We start from the raw sequence: 26,387 nt of genomic DNA, 5'->3' as shown, positions 1-26,387 counted from the left end.
CAGGGAAAGGCAGCTCAGAGGGGCTGGGGGCACTGCCCAGGGGGCAGAGCTGCTGTGCTGGGAAATGCAGCAGGTCCCATCCTCACCTCAGGCAGGCTCCCCAGGGAGGCTGGGCAGGGCTCTGGGCCCCTCTGTGCTGAGCAGTGCCAGGGGGCACAGAACCAGCACTCCTGAATCCTCCTCACCACCCTGGTCTGCATTTCTCCTCAAGTTCATGCCATTCTCCTCAAAGCTTTTGGGCGCTCCCAGCTGCAGCCCAGCCCTGGGCATTCCCTTGTTCCTTGCACAGCCAGGGCCAGGAGCTGGGGGTGCTGGGGCAGTGAGAGATGTTCCTGGATCTGGGCTCCACCGAGGCTGCAGAGGCAGGAACAGCCTGATCCCAGCTACCCCTGGCCCGGTGCACACACATTTCCCAGCAGCTCAAGCACATTAAGAGAACTCCATGAAAACCAAAAGCCAGCAGAAGTCCCAGTCTCCTCCTCCTCCCCTGGGCTCTGCACTTACAAACCCATCACTGCACTGTCACAATGCTGAACCCAAACCCAAGGGCTCTCCTGGCACACGGTGGGCACTTCCCAGCACACTCAATTCTTCCAAGATTACAATACCAAAAAATACAGAACATTTCAGAACCATATTATTTAGGACAAATATTTCAGACAGTTTTAAATAACAAGTCAAAGGAAAATGAGACATTTGTGGACTCACACGAACAGAAGGGCAGGAACCTAATGACCAGACAGATGAAAACCCCTCAAAATTATTTCCCCTGTTCTTCTCACCCAGAAACATTTCTGTTGCCCCTTCCCCAACCAATACTAAATCCAAAGAAACTTTGGAATTTGACTAAATTTATTTTGGGATCTAAGGGAAAGGAATGCATCGGACAGGAGTGTTGGTGATACCCAAATAGAAACACCAGTCCCATGAGGGCAAACTGCTAACTGGGACTTGGTGTTCTCTACTGTACTCTAGGTTATTCAGTCAACTCTTATAAAAAAAGGAAATAAAATAGTTAAGTCAAAAGGAATTAAAGAGAAATTCATGCTCTTGCTGTGGATCTTCATTGATTCCCCACACAGGGGTGTGACATGACAGAACTACCTTTGCAATGGATAAAAAACCAGTTTTGGAGTCTCTGCACACGCTGTGTGAACGCCCTCAGCAGCTTCTGGAAGCTGCCACATCCAGGCAGGCCTCTGTGCCCACCTGGAGCAGATCCTGCAGCTCCTCCTGACACGCCCAGCTGGCCACGGAGAAATCAGAAGCTGTTTCTGTAGCTATAAAGAGATTTATTCAGGGATGAGACTTTTCACTACTGGACACCAGACTCTAAGCTGGCTCCTGGATCTAAGTCACGCTGTTCTTTGGACAATAAATTTCAAGTTGCACTTACTGTCCTAGTCCTCAAAAAGGAACGATGATGCCAAAAAGAACCAAGAACTATGACCTAATTGCATTAGTTTCAGCTGAAGCCATCTTCCATCAGAAACCATAGGATCTGATACACCAAAGTTCTCCCTAGGGATGTGGATGAGTAGAGTAGCTCAGTGCTTTGTAACTAGTACTGCTGTATTGTCTTGTATCAAAAACAAACAAAAAAAGGAAGTTTAAGGGCACGTGCAGCCTCAGCTCCTGAAGCACTGCCGGCTGTGCCACGGCTCGCCCAGTCAGCCTCTTCCCTTGGAAAAAAGTAAAAAATAATAATAAAAAAAATCACCCCCCAAACCAAACATCACCAATTCCATGCTGGTTCCACAGGAGAGAGTTCCTGCCGAGGCTGCAGGGGCCTGGCTCACTCCTTGGTGTCCTGCTCCTCGCCCTCCTGAGCCCCGTCCTCGCTGGCCTCCTTCTCCTCCTTGCTGCGCTTGTTCTTTTTGTGCTTGTGGCGCCGGTGGCTCTCGCCCTCCTCGCTCTCGTGCTGCTTCCTGAGAGGGAACCAGGGGACAAAGGGACATCAGACACAGCCCTGCCACAGCAGGGACCAGCCATGGGCGCAGGGGCGTGGATTCTCTGCTGAGGGAGCCACCTGTGCACTGCCGAGGGCACAGCGGGGATTTGTGGGATGCATCAGCGCTGCCACACTGCCACTGCCACACTGCCACTGTCACACACTGCCACTGTCACACACACTGCCACTGTCACACACACTGCCACTGTCACACACACTGCCATAGACACTGTCACACACGCTGCCATAGACACTGTCACACACGCTGCCACTGTCACACACACTGCCACTGCCACACTGCCACTGTCACACACACTGCCATTGTCACACACACACACTGCCACTGTCACACACACTGCCATAGACACTGTCACACACACACTGCCACTGTCACACACACTGCCACTGTCACACACACACTGCCATAGACACTGTCACACACACTGCCACTGCCACTGTCACACACACTGCCACTGCCACCCTGCCACTGTCACACACACTGCCACTGTCACACACACTGCCACTGTCACACACACTGCCACTGCCACCCTGCCACTGTCACACACACTGCCACTGTCACACACACTGCCACTGCCACCCTGCCACTGTCACACACACTGCCACTGCCACACTGCCACTGTCACACACACACTGCCACTGTCACACACACTGCCATAGACACTGTCACACACACACTGCCACAGACACTGTCACACACACACTGCCATTGTCACACACACACACTGCCATAGACACTGTCACACACACTGCCACTGCCACACTGCCACTGTCACACTGCCACTGTCACACACACTGCCATAGACACTGTCACACACACACTGCCACTGCCACTGTCACACACACTGCCACTGTCACACACACTGCCACTGTCACACACACTGCCATAGACACTGTCACACACACACTGCCATTGTCACACACACACTGCCATAGACACTGTCACACACACTGCCACTGTCACACTCTCACACTGCCACTGTCACACACACACACACTGCCACTGTCACACACACTGCCACTGTCACACACACACTGCCACTGTCACACACACACACTGCCACTGTCACACACACTGCCACTGTCACACACACACTGCCACTGTCACACACTGCCACTGTCACACACACTGCCACTGCCACTGTCCCACTGCACAGCCCCTCCTGGCAGTGTCCACGGGCAGCTGTCCACCTTGCTGTTGTTCCACTCCTGAGCGAGCTCCAGCACTTGTGGCACAGCACAGAGGCTGAGAGGAGGAGGAGTCCTAAACCTGAGACGTGTTTGAAACTTTCACTCCTCTGAAGGTGTGTGGGAAATCCCTGGGGTAGAGGCAGCAAAGGGATCAGTGGAGCGAGAGAAATGTGGGTTCCCCATGGGAGGCAGATCCTGTTTCTGCTTGTGCTGACTCACAGCTGACCTGGCTCTTCACTGGCTTCCTGCTTTGGAACTCCTTTATCTCCCCAGTTTTCCAGATGTGGGTGATAACTGGGGATGTTTACCCAGGACTTCTGTGATGTGGGAGCAATGCCAGGCAGAAGAGGCCTGAGCAGGCTGTGCATGCCCTGAGCCTGTGCCCTGCCAGCTGCTCCCTGCAGCCACCACGGCCCCAGGACCAGCTCTGCCTCCCAGCAGGAACAGGCAGAGCGCTGGTTTGCCCCCCCCAGAAGGAGATTTTCTGCTGCTTCTCCAACAGGTTCAAACCACAGGAGCTCTCAGGAGCTGACTGTGGTGTGAAGATGGCAGAGTTAAAGCACAGCCCAGAGAACAGGAACAAGCAGATAAATTCAGCCCAGGATAAACTGTGAGTGCAGGCACAGCCCCATGAGCAGGGACAGTGTCAGGTGTGCAGACCAATTCTTAGCACAGCTGGAATTCCAGTTTAGCAGCAGACACTGAACTGGCTGAACCTGGCTGAAAAGCTCCTGGCTTCAAGCAATTTTCTGGCTGGTTTAATAAATGGTTTCACAGCCATTAAAGGCAAGAAAAATAGGGAAAAATAAAAGGCTGCTGCCTCTCCACAAAACACCTTCAGCCACCTCGTGGCCGATGTGTCAGTGCTTTGTGCTGGGACACTGGGACTGTCCTTTGAAACCAGCGTCAGTGATTTCCTGCAGACTGCTCAGTTTGCAGCAAGCTGGAAATGAAACCCTTTCATCTACAGGGCCTCAAACAGGCTCAAACCTCAGCGTGCCTCAAGCAGGGAATACCAGAAGGTTTGGGTTGGAGGGGACCATGGACTGGGATTCCTACAGTGAGGTATCTACTCCAAGGTTTCAATTCTGAGGAGAGGAAGCTGAGAAATAACCCTAAAGCCAATGGCTTGTTTGTCTGATACCAGCTCAGCTTCTACTTGCTCTGTATTAAGTTTTTATTATGGTCTTAGTCTGTCTTCCTATCATTTTGCTTCCAACCCTTTAGCAATCAGTCCTTCCTTGAAAACTTACTCATCTCCTTAAGGACAAAAACAGCCTTTTTCCTCCAGTCACTACATAGGGAGTTTTTCTGATACCAGCTTCAAAATAAGGGTAATTACCTCCAGAGCTGACAGGAATTTCCCCTAAAAGCAGGGAGTTGACACATCAAGAAAATAGAGCAAGAACAAGTCATTAATGAGACGTGAAGTGACACAGGACCTGAGCAGAGCACCTGCCTCAGCCCAGAGAGCAGGGCTGCTGCTCTGCTGGGGACTGCTCTTCCAGCAAGATCATCTGCTGCAAATCCATTTTCTGCAGAAAAGCTGTGATTTCAGGACCTGCTGCTCTGCCCCAGAACTTTCATCTTGGTGCAGACCATCACCCCCTCACTACCAGGCTCTGGGCAGGAGCTCTGCTCCTCCTGCTCAAGAAGCAATTTCTGAGTGCAGGCAGGGGGAAGTTCTTCACAGAAGGAGTGGCTGGGCATTGGAATGGGCTGCCCAGGGAGGTGGTGGAGTCACTGTCCCGGGAGATGTTTAAGGAAGGGCTGCATGTGGCACTCAGTGCCATGGTCTGGGTGCCAAAGTGGTGTTGGGTCACAGCCTGGACTCGATCTTACAGCTCTTTTCCAACCTACTGGATTCTGTGAGCTCTGCCCTGGTGCACAGGAGCAGCAGGACCAAAAGCTGATGCTGCTCTCATGGCCTTTGTGTGTGCTTTCATTAAGATGGGAGCTCTGCTGGGAGGCTGAGCCCGCTGAGCACAAACTCGACCCTGAGCTCTCCTTTCCCCATCCCAGAGGCTCCTCCTGCCCAAGGCTCTTGGGCAGAGGGAGCTGGGATGAGCCAGGCTCCGTTCCACCCCAGAACAGGAACTGCTCGCTGACCTGCGGGAGGATTTGTGTTTGCTGCCGTCGTCCTTGTCGCGGTGGCGGCGCTCGCGGTGCCGCTCCTCTCGCTCGCGGCTGCGGTCGCGGCTGCGCCGGTAATCGCGCTCGAAGTCGTAGCTGCGCTCGCGGCTGTAGTAGCGGTACCGCTCGTCGTCACTGGGGGGACAAGGGACACGTGGGCACAGGGACAGCGGGCAGGGCTGCGACCGCCCTCACCGGCAACACCTGGCACTCCCACCGAGCGGGGCTGCTCCGGAAGCACCGGCACCATCGGGAGCGCACACGACACACAGCGCTCCTGCATCGTGCCTCCCTGCTGCGGGGAGCCCTCAGCGCACACACACACACACACACACACAGATCATCTCCCATCCTTGGGCTAAGGTGCTCTCTTCTTCCCCACAGGCTCAAACCATCAAACTGTGAGTGCAGCTTTCTCTACCTGCTCAAAGCACCTCATTCAGTCCCCAGGAGTGGGCAGGGTGTACCCCAAACTGAGACACATCCCACACTCCCCCCTACATCCTCCTGGTCAACTTCTGAAAGCCAAAATCCAAAAGGTTAACAGTGCCCCTGTGGGAACAATACTCAGGACTTGGGAGAAAGGACGTCAGATACATTGTTCTGACACTCCTGGAAACAAGCTGGACAAATAAATGTCCAGGATCAATCAGCTGGGAGTGCCCCAAAGGACTGCACGGCCACTTGCCCTCCTCTGACCTGCACCAAGGTGCTCCACACCAGCCAGGAATGCCAGCAATGTGCTCAGGAGTGCTGAGCCCAGGCCTTGGCTCCAGCATGGGCCAGGAAGTGGGGGAGTATGAGCTCTTCCAATTTTAGCAAGTTTGTCTTCTGTTCTCTTCCTCCCCCCTCCCATCCACAGTGCCCAAAAGCTTGTAAAGGAAAAAAAAAAAAATCCTAGGAGCAGCTGCCCTGTTTGCTCCTTCCCTGGGCTGGGAAGCTCCTCAGCAGGAAGGACCCTGTGCCAGGAATGCACATTCTGATCATGTTTTGAATGATTATTGGCATTTCTGAGCCTGGAGCCTGCAGAAAACTGACACTGCTGCTGACTGAACACCAAGGGGATGGGTTTGGGAAGTGTCTGCAGCCCAGCCTCCACCTCAGATGAACACAGGGAGGCTCCAAGCCTCCTGCTCTTTCCCAAGTGCTCCCAGCACTGCTGTCAGCTGAGGCCACAGCAGCTCCCACCAAGGTGGTCCCTCCAGTCCTGCTCCCATTTCCTGGCTGACTCCCAGGGAATGGCACTCCCAGCCCCACAGGAGAGCAGAGCAGGCTGTTTGTCCTTTGATCTGACAGTGACATTTAGAAGACAAGAAGCAGTAGCTCCTGCAGCCAGTGCTTCACACTGAGCTGTGAAACACTGAGTAAACACAGAGGGGCTATTTCATTGACTGGCCTCGTGGGAGAGCAAGAGGAACCGGTTCTGCTGGATTTAAACAAAAAAACCCAGACCCAGAGACAGGAAATCAGCCAGTGGCACAGCTCCCTGTCTGTGCTGTAGTTATTGATCCTAAGGAGCTCTTCCCCAGACATTCCAGAGAATTCAGCTGGTGTCCTGTATACCCAGCCCTTGGCCAGACACGCTGAGGTGGCCCAGGAGCACAGGAGGGCAGCACTCACTTGTTGTACTCTCTGGTGGTGGGGGCAGCACTCACTTGTTGCACTCACTAGTGGAGGGGGCAGCACTCACTTGTTGTACTCACTTCTTGTACTCACTGGTGGAGGGGGCAGCACTCACTTGTTGTACTCACTTCTTGTACTCACTGGTGGTGGGGGCAGCACTCACTTGTTGCACTCACTGGTGGAGGGGGCAGCACTCACTTGCTGTACTCACTTCTTGTACTCACTGGTGGAGGGGGCAGCACTCACTTGTTGCACTCACTGGTGGAGGGGGCAGCACTCACTTGTTGCACTCACTTGTTGTACTCTCTGGTGGTGGGGGCAGCACTCACTTGTTGCACTCACTGGTGGAGGGGGCAGCACTCACTTGTTGTACTCACTGGTGGAGGGGGCAGCACTCACTTGCTGTACTCACTTGTTGTATTCACTGGTGGTGGGGGTGCGGTCCCGGTCCCGCTCTCGCTCCCTGTCCCTCTCCCGGTCTCGCTCCCGCTCCCGGTCCCGCCTGGAGCCCGAGTACTCCCAGTGGCTGCTGCTGGAGCTGCTCGTGCCCTTGTCCACCGTGGTCACCCAGGGCGTGTGGGACGTGGAGATGGGGGGGTAGCTGATGAAACCTGAATCTGCAGCCAGAGCAGAAGCCTCTGTCATCCAGAGCATGGCCAGCACCCCTCTGTCCCTCCCTTCCCAAAGACGCCCTCTGGCAGCAGAGCTGGATCCCAGGAGACAACGGCCCAGCTCCCTGCTGTCCTTCCCTTCCTTCCCAGCAGTTTGCTAAGAACAGGGAACTCCTCCCTGAGGAGGCATTTACAGGCAGCACTGCACAGTCTCTGTCAGCCCTGGGCTCTGTCACCTGTACAAGGTCCCACCTCCCACCAGGTACCTTCTGCTCTAGGGTGGCACCTGGGAGGGCCAGGGGCAGCAGCTGCCAGTGAAGGATGTCACCTGGGGAGCCCAGAGCCACCAGCAGTCCCCAGGCAGAGGTGGCCAGCTGGACTGGTGAGGTCACATCCCAAAGCAGTGCCACATCTGGCAGCACTGCAGGCTCCTCTCCTTGGGAAGGGCTGGCACTGCCACTCCTGCAGCCCTGTCCTGCAGGGAGGCTCTGCAGGGCTGCCTGTGCTCCCACTGCTCAGCACAGCCAGGAGCCACTCCTGGTCACTGCAGGACTGGGAGAGACCTGGGGCTGCTCCAGGGAAGGGAATCTGCTGAAATCCTGGCACTGCCTCTCCCATTGCAAAACCACAGGAGATGGTGCCTGTAGCAAGGGAAAGGGTGAAATGGGGGAGAGATTCAAAAACTCAGGAAGGAGATGCCAAGCTCAGTAGTTGTGGATGGCTGTGCAAATCCCTGAGGCTGGGGAAAAGGGAGAATATGAGTGAGGGTGAGCACATGTGTGTGCCAACAGGCAGGAGAACACACTGCTGAGGCACTGGGGAGGCTTCTCTGTGCTAGGGATCTGCCCAAACAGCGACCTGGGCCTCAGCACTGGGTCACAAAACTGCATCCCCACACGTGCACAGCACTGAGAGCAGCACACCCAGCCTGTGCTCCTGACTGGGACCCTCTGGGGCACAGCAAGAGCCTGGAGCGGGAGCAGGCATGGTGAGTGCCAGCCTCAGAAAAGCCTGGGCTGCCAAGAGCCAGGCAAGAGAGAGAGCAGCAGTGGGATGTGTCCTGCCCGGTGCTCACCTGCAGAGTTGTAGCCAAAGGGAGGTGGCTGCCTGTTGTTGTAGCTGGCTGGCTGCCTTTGGGAGAGAAAAGGGGGTGAGTTACTGACATCAGGGACCCCCACAGCTCTGGCTGTGCTGCAGCTTCACCCTGTTTTTCCTAGAGATCTGTGGAGCATTCTTATGGGAATCCCACTATCAGAAATGCTCACAGGTTTTGCCACAGCTTCCAAACCTGCCATAATCCCACTGCTTGCCCTGGGAAATCACCACTGCTCACAAACTACCTGGAGCACCTTCAGAGAAAGCCATGAACTACTCTAGGCTTTACCTAGATTTTACTGCCTCCTTCCTGTGCCTTGAACATGCCAAATCCAGATGAATGCACAGAGGATTCCTGACAGACTCTGCTCTCCCCCACCCCAACTCAAGACAGACCATGCATCCCCAGCACTGATTTTGGACCTGTTCTCTTCCCCCCCTCCCATGGTGTGATCTTACCCAGGTGTGGTCTTACCCATCCAAGGTTGGGATGAGGAGAGCTGGTGGTGGTGCCAGAGGTGGTGGGAACAGCCCTAGACACAGAAGGCTAAATCAGCACCAAGATCTTGCAGCTTCACAAGTGCTGTTCACAGTTGAAAGCCATTAAATAATCTTTTTACCCTAAACAAGGCTCTATTTAAAATAGAATAATTTTCTTTCAGGATAGGATCTCCTCCCCAAATTCAAACCCTAAAGCTCTGTTAGTTTTGTAGGGATATAGGAAGAAAAACAAAGCAAAAACTACCTTCTATTTTGGCTTTTAAATACTGAACATAAGATTCATCAAGGAGTAGCAATTAACTCCTATAGCCCTAGGGAGGAAAAGTGGTCCTTGGGATGTAGACATGTTCCATTCTGATCAGACTATAACAATCAAGTTATTCTGACCTACAGATTTGTGTCAGAATAGAAGATAAGCAGCTCAGGTTCAATGCTCAGTTGGAGTTTATTAATCTTAAATTAGCTGTGCTCTAAACTGGTGCCATCCTATTTCATGTTACTTAGTCCAAATGCTCTGAACCTGTGTGATCAAAACTGCTGCTGTTATTAAGAACAAGGTAACACCTACCTGGAATTGGACCTGGAGGTGGCAGGCCTGTGGAAATAAGCAGGGAAAACAAGTGAGGACAACAAGGAAAGCGTGGCCTCTCTGTACTGCATGGACTCTCTGTAGCTCACACTAAACCTCAAAGCACAATTTTAAATAAATCTCATATAGTGGAGCAAACAGAGCAGGAGAAAAATTGGTGCTGCTAAGCAGGAATTAGCCTATAAAAGATATCATTTTCCCAAATAATCTCTTTACAATTTAAAATGTTGCTGGGGAACTCCTTTTCTGAGTGTGAACACATGAACAATTGATTTGGTCTTCAGAACAACTGAAAGAGCTGGAGAGGAGAACCTGCTGCAGGTTCCACTCCAGTGTGTCCAACTTGATTTTGTCAAGCATTTTAATCTAAGGCAGCAGGAAAAGCTACCATGGAAAAACTACTGGGGAAAAGAGCCCTTGAGTGCTGCAGCAAATCCTCCTCAGGCAGGAGTCCCTGCATGGAGTGCTCCTGGTGCTGCTCCAGGAGCAGGAGAAGCCCAGAGTGTGGCCCCTCATTTCAGCCTGGTGTATTTAAGCCAGAAGCAAAAGTTCTCATCTTCCTCCAGAGAAACAGGAACCTGCTTCTTGACATTTATCTATAAAGCAAATGGATCAGTAGCATTGGAAGGTTCCCTCAGGGAAACAAAGCCCAGAGGTTTTCCTTCAAGGACCAGCTGCCATTTGTAAGTATTCAGGGCAAATATTGAATAGGCTGATGGAGACTAAACAAAGGCTGGCCAGGGGTCAGGATCTGTTCCCTGAGTGCTCACCCATCCCATGGCACTGAACCATGAGAGCTCTGATTTGCTGCAAGCCTGGGACATCCCAACTCGGGTTCCATGGAGTGACCACATACCTGGAGGATGCAGGGGAGGTGGAACAGAAGTCACTGGAGGAGGAGGGTGCAGGAAGTGTGGAGGAGGAGGCCCGGCCAGCGGGGGAGGCGGAGGCCCTGCTGGTGGAGCAAACGGCTGCTGCTGAGGAGGCTGCTGGGGCTGGGAGGGCTGCTGGGGCTGCTGGGGGGGCTGGGGCTTACTGCCATGGTCTCCCAGCACCTTGGGGGGCACAGGAATGAGAAGAGAGTGTTTTAATCCCTCTGCTCCTGCAGCAGGGCCCTCACAGTGCTGGCAGCATCACCACAACAGGACTGTGGCTGTGCCTGAAGAGTGACCAAAATGCAGAGAGGCACCACAGGGACCTGAAGTGTAGCTGGCAGTGCTTGTGAGGGGGAGGAACAACAAAAAACCCTTTCCCAGCAAATTCTGTCTCTTAGGCAAACTCTTCTTGTGGGCAAAATCTGGAAAACTGACTACTAAAAAAATAAATGAACCACAAAACCATAGAGAAAAACTCAAGGAATTTGGCCTAGGAAGGGAAAGATTCCATGTTTAGGTTTTTCTGGCAAGGTAGCAGAGTTGGCAGGGGGGCAAGGTGGTTAAGAGAAGGGGATTTGGCAGATGCTCCTCAGACCCTGCAGCTTCCTGCCTAGGAACCAACCAGAACACTATGGTCACACACTGGGCAGGCAAGCCAGGACTGGGATCAGCTTTAAACCCAGGCATTCATTTCTTAGAAGAGACAAGATCCAGTAACACAGGCCCAGGCTCAGTCTGAGGTGTGGGCTGCACCAACTGATTTGAGACTAAATGTTACTTTAAAGTACAGAGAAACACCAGCCCCAGGTACAAACCCTTCACTGCAGATTTGAAGATTCCAACCCCACAGTGGAAGGGAAGGGACTAATCCACAGAAGATATTCCCAGCTACACACTCCTAGGAATACTTTGGGAGGACTGATGATGAAAGAACTCAGGCCTTACCATTCCAAAGGGAAGACTGGTCTTTAAAGGACAAATCTGGCTCCTAGCAAGACCAAGCTTTTAACCCAGAAATTAACTGAGCCTGCAGAAGGGAATGATCCATGCACACACCTCAACAGGGCCAATGCAGTAGCTGCTGCTCTGCAGGTATGAACTGGGAGGTCAGGAGCACACAGACATTTGCCCAGGGCTCAGCACAGTGCAATACAATCAGCAATTTGTCGAGGCTTGCAGGGTTTTACCTGGATGGGGTTTTCCTCCGAGGCGTGCTTATCCCGGCGCCTCCCTTCCACCCTGCGGATTGTGCCCGCCTGGCCCCCGATGACATCAATGGTCCCACCCAGCTTCCTGGGACAAAGCACAGGCACCTTTTTAGGCTCAGAAGCACCACAAGGAGCAATTTGCCCTGCTGTCAGCAGATTTCTTTCATGCTTTCTTTCCCACCAGGGAAACATCTCTCAAATGGGGATGAGAAGCCAAGGAGAAGCCTGTTTGCATTCCTGAACAGTTTCCCTCTGAGCAGGGGTGGGTTTGGGCTCTCTGAGCACCCAGAAATGTTATCCAAAGAACCACCACAAAGAGGTGTAAAAACAGGGATTACACACCGGGACAGAAATGCTCCCAAAATGCTCAAATCCAACAGACTGAGCAGCGCTTTAATGCTCATCCCTGAAGCACAGAGCTGGTTCCCAAACAAGCAGTAATGCTGGGATGCAGGGCTGCTTTCTGCAAGGCAGGTGTGCAAAAGCTGTTTTGTGAATGAAGCAACAGAAACATCCTGAGCCCAAAGCTCTGGCTCATCTGGTGTGTTCTTCTGAAGCTTTTGATAAAACCCCATCGATCTCCTAAGGGCCAAGTGGTTTCCCCAGCAGAGGCTGCCCCTCAGAATGACTCAGTTGTTTTACCACACATCCAGCAGCGTCGCACACAGGCTCAGGAACCAACAGCTCCTCTTATCCTCTGCCAAACTCGTAATCCACTTCCACTTGAGGAGGCAAAGATTAACATCGTGGGAGGAGGAATAAGCCAAGCAAGCACAAGCAATGTCAGCAGTGTGAGCTCTCAAAGCTGAGGTGTTTGCCTGGCTCCTTCCACTCCCAGAGATGTGTCCTGGGATCCAGGATTCCCTCCCTGCGCCAAGGAGGGGGGAATGGATGGCAGGGGTTGCACTGCTGGAGGTGACACTGAATGAGTGACCACAGCAGCTTCTTGCCAAGCTTAAAAGCTTCTCTTTGAGGCTTGAGGAGACTCAGATGTGGCCCAGGTGGTTCTTAGGTGCCCCCATGAAACACATGCTCCTCTCTTACCTGTTGGGAGGAGGCCCAGCCTTCATTCGTCCTCCCACCAGAGCCAAGAAGTCTGTTTTGAACTCTGTTTTGATGATGTTGCTTTCCACTTCTTTTTCAGCATTTCCTGTTCTTCCCTGCTGAACCTATGGAAGGAAATAAATAACACATGGTGCTGTGCCCTTCTTTCAACTGAATGGAGCACCAGAGATTAACCCTCAGCAAAAGAAAAGGAACAATCACAGCAACCTATTCTTCAGTCAAGGCACAGCCATTTGTGTCAGTCAATGGCCATTCCAGCCTCAGCCTGCTGTCCACTGTCTCCCACCAGAAGCTCTGTTATGACTCTATTAAACTCATATCATTTTCCATGGAGTCCCTAAGTTAAAACTGGAATGAGCAATACTTGTACTGACAATTTAGCTGAAGTTCTGATGGCCACCATGGACTCCTGCAAGGTTGATGGCCAAGGCAGTCTGCAAACACAAAAGGCAGCCACACCACTGCAGCAGGCTCCAGCAGTAAGCAAAACAACCCTGGGGGCTCAGCTCCCCTCCCTGCACTTCCCTCATCCAGAGGGTTTTCCAAGCCAACTGGAAATTCACTCCAGTCTTGCTGCTGTAGTGGTTCAAACTTGCCACGTTGATGGAACTATTCCTTCCTCACAGAAAATATTTTCAACAGAGATTTAAAGATTCATTTTTGCATTTCTCCTTTTTGAAAGCACAGTTCAGAACCCAAGTATTTCCTGCTCTTACACCCTCATCTCTGTGACTACAAACACAATCCCAGTTTTCCTGGAGCCAGGAGCAGGAGTCACAGGTCACCCACCGTGATCTTGTTCTCAGTGCTGATGGGAGGAGCAGGGTCCAGCCCCAGCTGAAGCCGCCGCTGCTTTTCACAATAAGCTTTCCATGTTTCTTCATTGAATCCATAATTAAAGTAATCAGAAAGATCAGCACCTGGCAGAGGGAGCAGGAGTTAGCACAGAGGTTCAGCACACTTGCACTCTCAAGCTGTCCTTTAACTGCTTATATAAAGGGTTAAGGCAACAAAAGTACTGCAGAGAGCCCAGCTTGTGCCTTTCCTTGTCAGAAAGCTGTGGGTGCCCCAGAGGTTGCACCTTGGGTGAAAGGCAGCTCAAGTGGAAGGTTTTTATTGATGGGTGGGAGGGGAACATGGCCTGAGCAGCAGTGGGAGCCCCTGGGACACACAGGACAGCTCCACAGGCCATTGGGAGGAGCTCCCTGCAATCACTTATTCACCAGCCTGATTTTTTCAGGCTGATTTCTTCCAATTGTCCATATGAGCTGAGTGCTGGGCACAGCACAGGAGTGACAGTTCCAGCCCCCACCACAAAAATGGGGTGGAGCCACAGAACCTTTTTGCTGGCAGAACTAAGCCCACACATTCCCCTCCTGACCATCACTGCCTTTGCTGTTTTGAGAGGAGATTCTGGGGCTCACCCATTTCGTGAAAGGCAGCTAAAGTGGAAGGTTTTTATTGATGCATCCCAGACTACACAAGTAATTACAGCTCAGTCACAACCCTAATTAGCCATCCCAGAGTGTTATCTCCCACTGCCAGCCTCCTGTGCAATGTGCTAATTCAGCACGAGCACTTCTGAATAACAGAGGTGACCACAAACTGCTTGCCAAGAAACCAGAGATGCAGAGGGGCAACCCCAGCTGCAGGAATTACAGGAGCACCCCTCCCACCTCCCAGCACTACAAAGCACCTCCTGCCCTGCTGAGGTGTCCCTCAAACATCCCCCATGTAAAGATATTCCTACACAGACCAACCCCAAAACAAAGAGCTGCTACAAGAGCAAGGCAAAACTCTGCCCAAGCTGAGCTTGGTTTAAGTGTGAGGTCTAAGCAGTGAGGCTTATCTCCTGGGCTGGCCACTCTTCCTGCTGTACCACCCAAACATGCAAACTGCATCCACACCGACTCAGCAACACAACATTTACTTGTCGATTTTATCAGCTTCTATTTCAGACCTCTATCAGTTCTTCCACACAGGATTTCTCCTTCCACTCCCTCACTCAAAGACATACCAAGCTGCTGAACAATTAACTGTAAAGGATATAAACTTGAAAGGCTGTTGAGTAATGAGCTACTTGCTATCTAAAATAAACTTACAGACCACACAGCTCTGCAGAAATCTTCCCTCTATTGCATTCCAACACTGTTTTAGGGCCAGCTGGCTCTACTCTGCTCCAGGGATGTCAGCATGGCCACAACCATGTCCACGCTTTATCTTTGAACTTCACTGCATTCTTTCTAACTCATTTTCTTCCCATTCCCCTCTGTCTCACTTGGCAATCAAGGAGAAATCCCTGCAGAAGAAAAGCTTCTGTTCCATTCTGCCTGCACTATCTGCAGGGTGTTTCAGTGCTGGTTTGATAGCTGGACATGCCCATGGAGCTTTCAGCACTGGAGTGCCCTTCATGTGGGCAGGAGGTACCCAGAGCACACCACAGGCAACCTCAGGAAAGCTCTACTTACTCAGCACAGCAATATTGCTGAAAGATAAATAAAATACAGGGGCTGGCAGGGAGAATAATGATAGCTGAGAAAAGGCAAGTGGACTTTTTGTTTCAGTTGACGTTTCATCAGAGCACATTTTATGAGAGTAGCACAGCAAAAATCTGGATGTCTAGTTCCTTCAATTACTTCTGTATCAGAAGAAAAACAGCAGCTGATTTGTAGCATCCTACAGCTGTAAGAGGAGAACTCTCCCTCATACAAATAAGTGTGGGCAGCCCCAAATGAGGAGGGACCATAGGGACAACTCTGGGCTTGGCCTGGGGACACAGAACAAGCTCCTGCACAGGAAAAGGAAAACAAATATCAACAGCCAAATCCTGACCCCGCTCAGCTGCCTTTAAGGCCAAACATTATTGGATTGGTATCAGTGCAATGTTCTCAGGAAGCAGGGAATTAATAAAATAGACCATTAAAAAAATAGCTGTTCCCTTTAGGGAAGTTCAATTACTAGAATAAATGCAACCCAATTTAACATAGACCATGGCTTGTTCAATCGGTAAATGCCATTGACTGTCTAGCCAGGCAGCAGAGACTGAGCAACACACATTGTTCCAGCTTCCCTGTTCCCTGGCAACAATAAATGGACAGAAATTACATGTGGAAATCAAGAGACACAACTAGAACTGCAGAAAATATTTACCACAAGGAACTGTGAGGCCTCACCTGGTTTCCTCCACGGTTTGTCTTCAAATGAATCCAAATCCACTTCTATCACAGGCAATCCATTTATATTCCCTGCGGCATCCAAGTCAATACCTTTGGGCTGCAACTTGGCTTTGGGGAGAGAGGGACTGTTACAACTTTTAATGCAATGCCTTTAATCCACTCATTTGCTCAGCAAATTATTGCAGCAAAAACAAAGCACTGCAGTGAATTAATCACCGGGTTTACAGCACGCAGGTAACCACAATCAGCTTTTTAATAAAAAGGACTCCAGTCACTCCATAAACAAACAGGGTGTGCAGCACCTGCAGCTGAACAGCAGAGAAGCAAATTCAACCCAGATTGGTACTACAGACAGAGTAAATCATTAGGACATGCATGAAATTTACCCCAAATGAAAATAAAATGAAATTATTTTTCTCCCCAGACAAAGTACCTATTTTCCCCTCCCAAGACAGACACATTTTCTCATAACAAGAGCCTTTTTCAGGATCACTCTTTTGCAGACTCTTTTGCAGGAGTTTGCAAAAATCTTTCAGGTACAAAACCTACAAGGAGAATTTGTTTCTTATTTTCTCAATCAGAAGAGAATTCATTTGGATAAAGCAATTAGTGGAAGGCAGTAGATGAAGCCCATGAAAAGACAGTCTCACATATGTGGAAGGACAGAATCCCAGACTCAATTTACAGGAGAAACTAAACTGAATTGGTGGTGGAAACTAAACTAAACTGGTGTGGAAAATTTCAGCAGCCAAATAAGCACAGCTGCTACTCAAAGCCAGAGTTTTGTTTCTTTTAGCATCTCACACTGCAAGTAGCTCAGGACACTGAGTTCCAGTCCTTCTCCAGGGCTGCAATGCTCAGCCCCAGTGCAACAATATATTTTAGAAATATTCTGGGGTTTTACTATAAAAGTATCAATACATTTTTTCCTAATTTAAATAGAATTATAGTCACCTTGCTCAGTGATGGGTAATTAAATCACTCCATTGCCTCCTGCCCCCTCACACTATGCTGGGAACACTGATTTTTAGGAAATGCACTTCCTATTGCTGGTTTACACTAATTCTATATTCTTTTAAACAGAGCAAAATTTGCAGCTGCTGCAGCTGTCAGTGAAATACTGGAAAAGTGAAGGATAAAAATAACAGCAGTACCTGAAGCTGATGCTCCATAGCCTCTACCCGTTTTTAAGTTTAGATTCATAGGAGTTCCCCTATTGGAAAAGAATCACTACATTGGCATTTGAACAAATTACTTGGCTAAAGATTCTCATACAAAATATATTCAAGCCCTGACACCCTTCAGGAGATGCTTCAGTTCACCTGGGTTTGCTATTCAGAGTCATCCATCAGAGTGAAACCACCTCTACAACAAGAGAAGGAAATTATCCATAAAGTGGAAAATTAGAATATGCAGCAAAGCACAGGTAAGTCACTTGTGAAAGAGGAAGGCTGCTAGCAGCAAGCAAAAGGCTCTCTCATTACTTTTATTCAATGCACATTAGGCAGAGTTGTAGAAAGTATAATTTCCTGCTTCTCAAATCCAGCCTTGCCATTTCTGAGCCACAAAAAAATCAAGACAGCTGGAAATTAGTAAATTCACAGCTTATGCAAATTTTTAGCAGTACAGATTTTGCTTCTGGAAGTTTTCACAGATGAGTTAAACTGAACTTCCCACCTTTGATTCTGCCCCAGGGAGCCCAGGAATTAGTAAATTAATTTCCCAGCAGCAGCCCCACAGATTCTCATTCCCATTTTACAGATGGATTCTCCAACAGGCAATTGCAGAAGTGTTGTGGCCACTGCTCCCAGGAGGCAGAGCAGCTCTCAGCCCATCCCTTTCCATGCCCTCATGCTGGATCCCTGAGCCCCAAATGCCCACCCACAGCAGTACCCACATGTAGGACGGCGCTCCCGTTTTGATGTTGCCAATTGTGACCTTCACATCATCGTCATCGCTGTCACTGTCACTGTCATCCTCATCATCCTCACCACTGGGAAGGGCCTGCAACAGCACAGTCACACAGCAGCTCATCAATACACACAACCTGAGAGTTCTCCAGCACAGCCAAATCTTGGGAGGCTTCCTGAGCAGCCTCCAACAATGCCCACAGAGAAACTCCCCTGTCCTTTGAAGATTTGGCCCTACATGAAATTTGGAGTGATGTTTGTGAACCTGGGGAACATTTAGCTCAGTTCTAAGAATTTCACCATGTCCCTCTGTTCTTTTTGAGAGTTGGGGCTTTTCAGGCACACCTCCTTCACGAGGGCTATGGTCAAAGTACACAACCACAAATACATTCACCAGGTTTCACCTAAGAACCTCAAGGCAAATATTCTCTCACCACAACTTCTGTGGTAGGGAGCTGCTGAGGAGTTTGGTTTGGCTGATTTAGCACAATCAGCCCCCAAGTCACTTCACTTTAGAGATTTGACTCCAGTGCAACCCCAGTGCTGGGCACAAAAATAAGGGAATAGAAAAAGAAATCTTCCAGATATCCAGCAAGTGCAGTTTTGTGAGAATTCAGCACGAGCTGAATTAGCACCTCACCCCACATGAGGAAGGCATCCCTCACCCTCCCTCCTTTTCCACAGCACGTGGGTCTGTCAGAACCCTGAATGAACCCTCTTGATGTGGCAGAAAAACTCATCAAAGAGTCCAGGAGAGGAGGGTGGGGAGAAGCAACCCTCCTCCTCCTCTTTCAGCACTGAGCCACCAGATTGCCTTCTCAAAGGTCTGAGCCTGAACCAAAACTGATTTTCAGCATCTTGGGCTTTCTATCCCAGTGTTTCCCAGATTTTACAGGTCCTTGAGAAGTCACACTGAATACTGAGCTGGAACACATTGTGTTCTGCTTTTCCTACCAGACTGCAGTATCACAGACCCTGATCTGCCCCCTGAGGGGGTATGAGCAGAGCCTGCAGCAGGGTTCCCTCCCCACCACTCGAGGCAGGATGACAAGACAGGGCTGCTTGTGGACCTAGCTTTGGGAACGGCTGGCAGTACATCCCAACACTGCAGATAGCAGGGAGGATCTTTACACTCCCTGCTTGGCCCCTCAGGAGTGCTGAGAAGCCCAGACACCCCCAGGCACCGTGGGCAGTGGACACGTACGTGCTGGGCCATCTCTCTGTCCTCGCTGTTGCCGGGCCGGCTCTCCTGGGGAGCATCCTGCAGAGGGTGAGCAGACTCTGTGTGTCTGCAGGGGGGACAGACAAAACAAAGAGACCATGACACAGAAGAAAAAGTGGACAAGCCTAGCCTAGAGAGTCACTACAATGAGTTTTAAAGCCTTTGCCCAGGTGACTTTCACTCAGTGCTTTATTCTTCTTGTGTGTTTGTTCTGCTGGCATTTGCTCAACTACCTGACCAAAAAAAAAAATCCATCCTCCTGGCTTGGCTTTGCTTTTGCTGGGAAGAATCAGTTTCACACATCCAGAGAGCACTGACAGCACTCAACAGCTCAGTGGCAGCTGGCTCAGCTTGGATTTGGCACAACCACAACTGATAAGAGTAAGATCATAATAAGCAACATTTCACCTCCTCCTTAAGGATGCTAATAATTACACATGCATTTAGTCAACAGCAAAGGCATCTGTCCCAGAGAAATTAATGAAAGAATGATTTTAGTGTTTCTACAAATAGTTTACAGTAAGTAGTTAAAATCCCAAAAGGAAAAGTTATGGGAAAAATTATGTACCTGTTCTTCTCACTCAATTCAAATTAGACCTGATGAAACAATGGTCAGGTTTGGATTTAACTCCAGTTTAAGAGTTTGTACAAATGTTAACATTGTTTATTGCACTGGCCAAGCAAAAAAGTGGAACTGATGTACACATACAAGAAAAGAGTGTGCCAAGTTTTACAGAACTGAAATACAGAGAGCTCATCTGTCTCTAATGTCACAGGTGAAGCTTAGTAGAACTTCAAAATAATTCTGAGTTTTTTTCAAGAGAGACAATCAGAACAGCCCAAGCCAAAGAAACCCAATTCTCCACCAGTGCTTTGTGGAGCTGTTGCTATTGATTTAAAATCCCACGTCAGACAAGAAACATCCATAGGATTGTTTTCAAAAATGAACAGGCAACATCTCACAGAATCCAAACACTGCTCACATTAAAGCCACTTCAGAGTGACACCAGACACCACACAAGAAAGGCAAAATAATACAACTCAACTGTTACTGAGTGTAAAACAAAGAACAAACAATCTGAGCATAACTGAAGCCTCATTTTGGGAAAGTCCCATACACAAAGAAATTCATCAGGCCAAGATCAAAGAGGGCTGAGGGTTGGGCAGCTGACCAAGCACAGGTGCCTGGGGTGCCAAGTTCCTGATGTGACACCTGCACACACTGTCAGGTACAAAAGGCAGCCAAGATGTCAGAGGGAAAATCAGCCTCCAGGTATTTCCATGCTGCAGACACAGGCTGTGACATGAGGACCAAAGCAGGGACCACTGCAGAAAATCTCTGTTGGATTCAAGAACTTTTGCCCAAGCCAAGGAACTCAGCATTGACCTCCAGCCTGAATCTCCTTAAAACTCTGAGATTCTGTGTTCAGGAAGAGTGACAGGTGTTACCTTCAGCTTCAAGTCACATGAAGCATCTGTGGGTGTGCATTAAAATGTATGAACTGGAGTTCAGAGAGACACTTGGGAAGCAGGAGCCTTTCCCCAACCTCTCTGCTTCCCAGGAATGAAGCAGCTGACAGGTCCCCAGCATTGTCTGGGCACAGAAAAACGTGGCAGAGATTTCACCTACCCAGAATACCAACATAGTCCTGGGCACTGCTGGCAGCACAGCATCCTGCTGGCCTCCAACACATCCCTTAGGCTCGGGGATGTCAGTGATGCTGCATCCCAAACTCTGCAGGTTTCTGCTCCCTGGCTGGGACAAACACTCCAGACAAGCCAGCAGTGCATCCCTGGAGCTGCAGCTGCTGACAGCAGAGCTAACAAAGAGTCATTTTTCTTAAAACATCCCACAGCACTTCATTTAGGTAGATTCTCATTGTGCAACAAAGAAATATGGGGGCAAAAAGTAAAAGGAGGGGGAAAAAAGGACAGCCAGCATGGCCACTAATATTCCTTCTCCCTACATTTTGCAGTTATTAAAGATAGTTGCTAGAAATTCAGATTTTTAGTCCTGCTTGTAAAATAAAATTACATTCAGATGAACGTGACAAGGAACAGCAGATTTATGTAAAGCATCTGTAAATTTCTGTCTAAAAGTTGTTCCTCCTCACAAAGCTCATTTGATGTTTTTAGGTAACAATTTACCTTGTCTTTCACCACTTGCTCATTTGAACAAGCTTTCATATTCTTTAAGCACAGAAGTAGGACAGTATCTGTAACAACCTCAACATTCCAGACACTGAACCTACAATGACAATAAACCCTCAACTGAACTTTGGAAGGGGCTGAACACACACAAGCCCAGTGAAAACCAAGCCTTCTGAAAAATGTTACATTTAAAATGGCAAACAGGTAATCCTGTGCTGAGACCAAGCTCTGCTGGTGCAAAACACACAGCTACAAATGGAGAGGGAATATAACCCAGGACACATAGTCCCTTCCACACACAGAAAGCCAAACTGAGGACTGGTTTTATCTCCAAGTCTTACCCACACCACTTGACAGATCTCACAGAATGTGCTGCTTTGAGCAGCTCAAGATTTTAACCCAAGCTGAAGGTTTTGACCTTTCCCAGACTAAAGCACAGGCCAGTTTTAGCAAGGCCAGGCTACCACAAAACCAATCTTCAGGGCATCATTTTCCCGAGGGAATTAAACTGGAAAAGTGATCTGTTTTGAAACTAATTGCTGAGAGAAACAAAAGGCCTAAAAGTTAGCTCTAAATCCAACCAGTCCACTCATCCAGTTCAGCTTCCACATCCATAAATGCCTGCCACCCCCATGGGGGCAGCTGGGGATGATCCCATGGGATGGGGAAAGGACAGGCTGCTGTTCCTGGCAACAGCACTGCTCCAAAGCACTCACCAAGCTCTGCTCAACGAGGCTCAACCTCTACACCATGTATTGTTACAGTGAATAAACAGCCTCAGGACTCACCCAGAAATTGGTCCATCTTCTTGCTTACCAGTGGTGTCATCTGCAAAAACAACAGTAAGAACAAAGGAATCATTCAAGTGAAAGGAAAAAAGCTAAATTCAAGCACAAAAGGCATCACAGGTACAGAAATACCCAGCGCTGCCAAGGCACTGTAACCCCAACGCTCTCTTTTCAAAAAAGTTCAACTAGAAATGGAACAACTAAAAATCAACCCAACCCAACAAACACCATCCATCTGCAGAGGTGATGTCTCTCACCAAACCAAATTCAAAATGTAGATCCTAAGTCTCAGAGAACAGAGACAACTATGAGACAGGAACTGAAGTCACCTATCAAGGTCTTTATATATAAAATTTTAACGTGCCAGGGGAGAACAAACATAAAAGCATTCATGTGGAAAGCCTATGGGGAGGACAAAGACGTTTCACTAAAGTCCTGTGGTTTATAGCGGCCACATCCCAGCCCCGTTAGCCCAGGGGTTTACAAGGTTTGGGTGATTAGCGAACTCAAACTCTTAACAAAGCATCTCGTTAACCTCCCTGCACCAGTGTTATTGATAAAAGGACAATAACACGCCGCCACCCGCCCACAAGAGCCTCTCAAGCGCTCCTGAGGGGAGGCCGGGGGGCGGACGCGGGTCCCTCTCCGGGCCCGGGGGCAGAGGCCGCTCCCTCTGAGGGGGCCCAGGGAGAGATGCCCGTCCCTCCCTCCCGCGGGGCCGCCCCCGGTCCCGCACGGCCCCGCAGCCGGGGGCGGCCCTGAGGCGGGGCCGGGCCCGCTGCCGGCCGGGCCCCGCGCTGCCCCCGCGGCCGGCGGTACCTACCCCCGTACAGCCAGTGCTCCTCGTCCTCCTCCGCCTCCAGCGGCGCCGTGCCCGACACGGCGCCGGCGGCCGGCGGCTCCAGCTCGGTGGCCATGGCGGCCGCGGGGCTGCGGGGAGCGGCGGCGGGAGGAGGAGGAGGAGGAGCGGCGGCCCCGCTCGGCTCCCGCCGGGCCCGGGCGCGGCGCTCGGGCGGGGGTTCGGCGGCCGCGCTACGGCGCCGCCATTGCTGCTTCTATGGCGGGAGGGGGGGGGGGGCGAGACCCCCGGCGTGGGCGCGCAGGGCCCCTGAGCCGCCCGCCCCGCGCCGCCGGGCCCTAGAGCCGCCCGCGGTGCTCCGCCGGGCCCTAGAGCCGCCCGAGCGCCCCGCAGGGCCCTAGTGCCGCCGGCCGCACGGAGCCGCGCCGCCGGCCCCGCCGGGCCCTACCGCCGCCCTCAGAGCCCCGCCGGGCCCCGGCGCCGCTCGCCCGCCAAGCCCGCCCCGCCAACCCTGCGCGCGCATGCGCGATGGGGGAGCGCGGCCCTGCCCGCGGACCCGCTCGCAGAGCGCTCCGCTGAGGGGGATTTAGGGCTCTCCGCCCTCGGCCCGGGGCGGCGCGGAAAGGAACGCAGAGCCCGAACGGCCGCTGTGGAGCCTCCCGCTCGGAGCTGCCCGGGAAGGACGTGAGGAGTCCCGCAGGATTGCCGAGGAGGCACCGGGAAGCACAGAATGCCGCTCCGTGTCGCGGCTGTCTGCGCAGCGCTGCTCCCGAACGGCTGGGGACACACTCGGGTCTGTCTGGGTGGGGTTTGCACCTCCCAGGTCCGGCCGTGCAGCTCCTCGGTGAATGCTGAACTTCAGGGCCTGGAGATGCAGCGCCTGACGCTCTTTCTGCAGCTCCACCTGGGAGCTCCTGTCTGAGCATCACCAGAGCCCCTACCTCCCTCAGTATCACAGGGAAACTTAGAGCAAGCTGATTTTCAGCACTAATTCTCACAAAACCTATAGAGAATCCTGAAGCAAGTTACCTTTACCATGCACTACACCGTTCCAGAAAAATCCCGGATTAAAGCGTTCCCACTCTCTGCCCTGCGGTTCCGGTGGGGCTGAGGTGCGTTCCTGCTCCTTGTGCCTTGCTGGACCCTACACTGGGAACGCTGAATGCATACTCACCGTAGGAACTGGACATCCAAAAATCACCGGGGGTTGAGACCCCTGGTTATACCAATGGAGCCAGGTTATACCAGTGAGACCCCTGGTTATACCAGTGAGACCCCTGGTTATACCAATGAGATCCCTGATTATACCAGTGAGATCCCTGATTATACCAATGAGATCCCTGGTTATATCGATGAGAGATCCCTGATTATACCAGTGAAACCCCTGGTTATACCAATGAGACCCCTGGTTATACCAATGAGATCCCTGATTATACCAGTGAGATCCCTGATTATACCAATGAGATCCCTGGTTATATCGATGAGAGATCCCTGATTATACCAGTGAAACCCCTGGTTATACCAATGAGACCCCTGGTTATACCAATGAGATCCCTGGTTACACTGATGAGACCTCTGGTTATACCAGTGGAGCCAGGTTACCTGTATAGAGGTGGGAAAGTGCTGCTCACCAACAGGCCTCAGCAGTGCCTTTCCATTTTCCACTCTTTTCCATTTACAACAAAACCCAGAATTCCTTTTGCTGCTGTGTTCAGACACTTCACTGTCAGAAATGTCCAAGGAGATTGTTGTAGAAACTCTCTGGAGAACCAGTAGTTTTCAGTTACCCCTCCAGGCTTGCACACCGTATAATTTACAGTAAATACAGATCAGTCATCACCTTTTCATTAATATTTGCCTTTTAATTTTAAATTCTTATTAGTCTGAGAGCTACTGTAATTCCTCTTTCCAATTTTATTACCTATCCCATGGGACCAGCACTGTTGTGAAGAAGTGTTTCTTTTCTAGCCAAAATCTCAGGTTATGTTTATCACTGAATACAAATATACAAACCTATTTCCTGCAGAAATTTTAATTTTCTGCTCAAGAAAGGCTACTATAGATAATAAGGTTTACATAAAGAATGTGAAATAAAATGTGAATGTATTGAAAGGATCATTACCTAAACATATTCAGCGATTAGGGAAAATGTAGAATTCAACAGGTTAGCCCAGACCCAAATCTGCTGTTTGCATGTTTATAAAATAACCAGATGTAAATCAACCAAGCCAGGTAGATCCCATCTCCCAGATAAACCACAACAAGGAAATTACTGATTCAGTCAGATGTAAAAAATTCAGTCAGATGTAGAAATATTTAAAGCAGGTCAGGGACTAAGTAAGTAAAAGGGCATTTAGAAAATTCATAAGCAAAATTCAGGCATCTATCTGGGAACTAATCTTTTTAGTAAACTCATTTGTGTTAATTTTGCAGACTGAATCAGCCTGTGACAAACACTTCTCCCAGGAAGACTGGGAGCACAAGTACAAGGAGAATTGGAGGACTGGGAGGACACAGTAATGGAAATATTGAGAGATTCACCAGTACAAAGTGTCAGATGCTGAGTCTGGACTGATGAGTGTCTGCAGGGAACTTGTACAAACTACAAGTGGCTGAAGAGAAATAGCCCCAGATTTATCACAGAACAGCTAAGGATCAGAAATACAATACAGCCACTAAGGAGACAAATGTGACCCTTGAAATTTAATGGATCACATTCTTTTCACACAAGAAGGGGAACTATCAACACTGAAATAAATACCTGGTGCCTTCTGGGCCAGGAGCCACTAACTGGAATATTGTTCCTGGTCACTCCTATTCAAATAAATGCAAGCAGGATGAACAGAAACAAAACTTTGCTTTTGAGAGGAGGCTAACATTTAATTTGGTCTAAGAAATGAAGGGTTGAAGTCTCTCCAAGCTTCACTAAAAAAAATAAACTCAGTTAGAACAGTTCAAGTGGCACAGACAGCACAGCAAGCTGCTCTACCAACAGGTCTGAGACTGTCTTCCAACAGAGTCAGGGCCAAATCCCAAATATCCTTAACACAGGCCTTTGCTGCTAAGTCTGGGCAACTACATCTCCTAAAGCCCCCAGGGATTAACTCCTGACTCAGCCCCTCATCCTCCTTTTGGCTGAACAGCCCAGAAACATTCCTTGCTTTCTCAGCCAACATCCAGGATCAGCTCCATGCTCCAGCAGCCCTGGGTTTGCCCAGAACAACTTCCAACAAAAACACTGCACGTGCCCCTTTCAGGAATGCGTGCTTTTCCCTCAGGGATGAGCCAAAGGCTTTAGTTTGAAGTCCTGCTTTCCCAGCTCCAAAGGCAGCCTGCTCACACACACAAAGGGGCACAAACCCCTCTGGGAGCCAGGATTTGTTCACCCTCACACCCTGTCCCTGCTCAGGCTGGCTCCCTGGGAGGTGTGAGGAAACCTCTGCTTTTGGAGAGCAATGCTGCAGGGAGAGATTCCTTCCTC

General features: G+C 50.3%; 1 protein-coding gene across 1 annotated transcript; it reads right to left on the bottom strand.

The window, feature by feature from the left end:
- Positions 1-615: 615 nt before the first annotated feature.
- Positions 616-23,064, bottom strand: LOC136562420 (pre-mRNA 3'-end-processing factor FIP1-like). Its single transcript, XM_066559230.1, has 16 exons — positions 22,931-23,064; positions 22,108-22,147; positions 19,151-19,235; positions 17,934-18,040; positions 17,191-17,249; positions 16,034-16,144; positions 13,650-13,780; positions 12,840-12,964; positions 11,775-11,880; positions 10,569-10,767; positions 9,692-9,718; positions 9,098-9,155; positions 8,603-8,658; positions 7,329-7,533; positions 5,270-5,428; positions 616-1,928 (listed from the first exon to the last, which is right to left on the bottom strand). The coding sequence occupies exons 1-16, from the start codon at positions 23,022-23,024 to the stop codon at positions 1,796-1,798; spliced, it is 1,695 nt and encodes a 564-aa protein (XP_066415327.1). The 5' UTR covers positions 23,025-23,064; the 3' UTR covers positions 616-1,795.
- Positions 23,065-26,387: the final 3,323 nt, after the last annotated feature.

This window comes from Molothrus aeneus, chromosome 14, assembly GCF_037042795.1.
Source record: "Molothrus aeneus isolate 106 chromosome 14, BPBGC_Maene_1.0, whole genome shotgun sequence".
NCBI classification, from domain to species: Eukaryota; Metazoa; Chordata; class Aves; order Passeriformes; family Icteridae; genus Molothrus; species Molothrus aeneus.
Note: the sequence above shows the minus strand (reverse complement) of the source record. Positions and strands in the feature narration are given on the sequence as shown.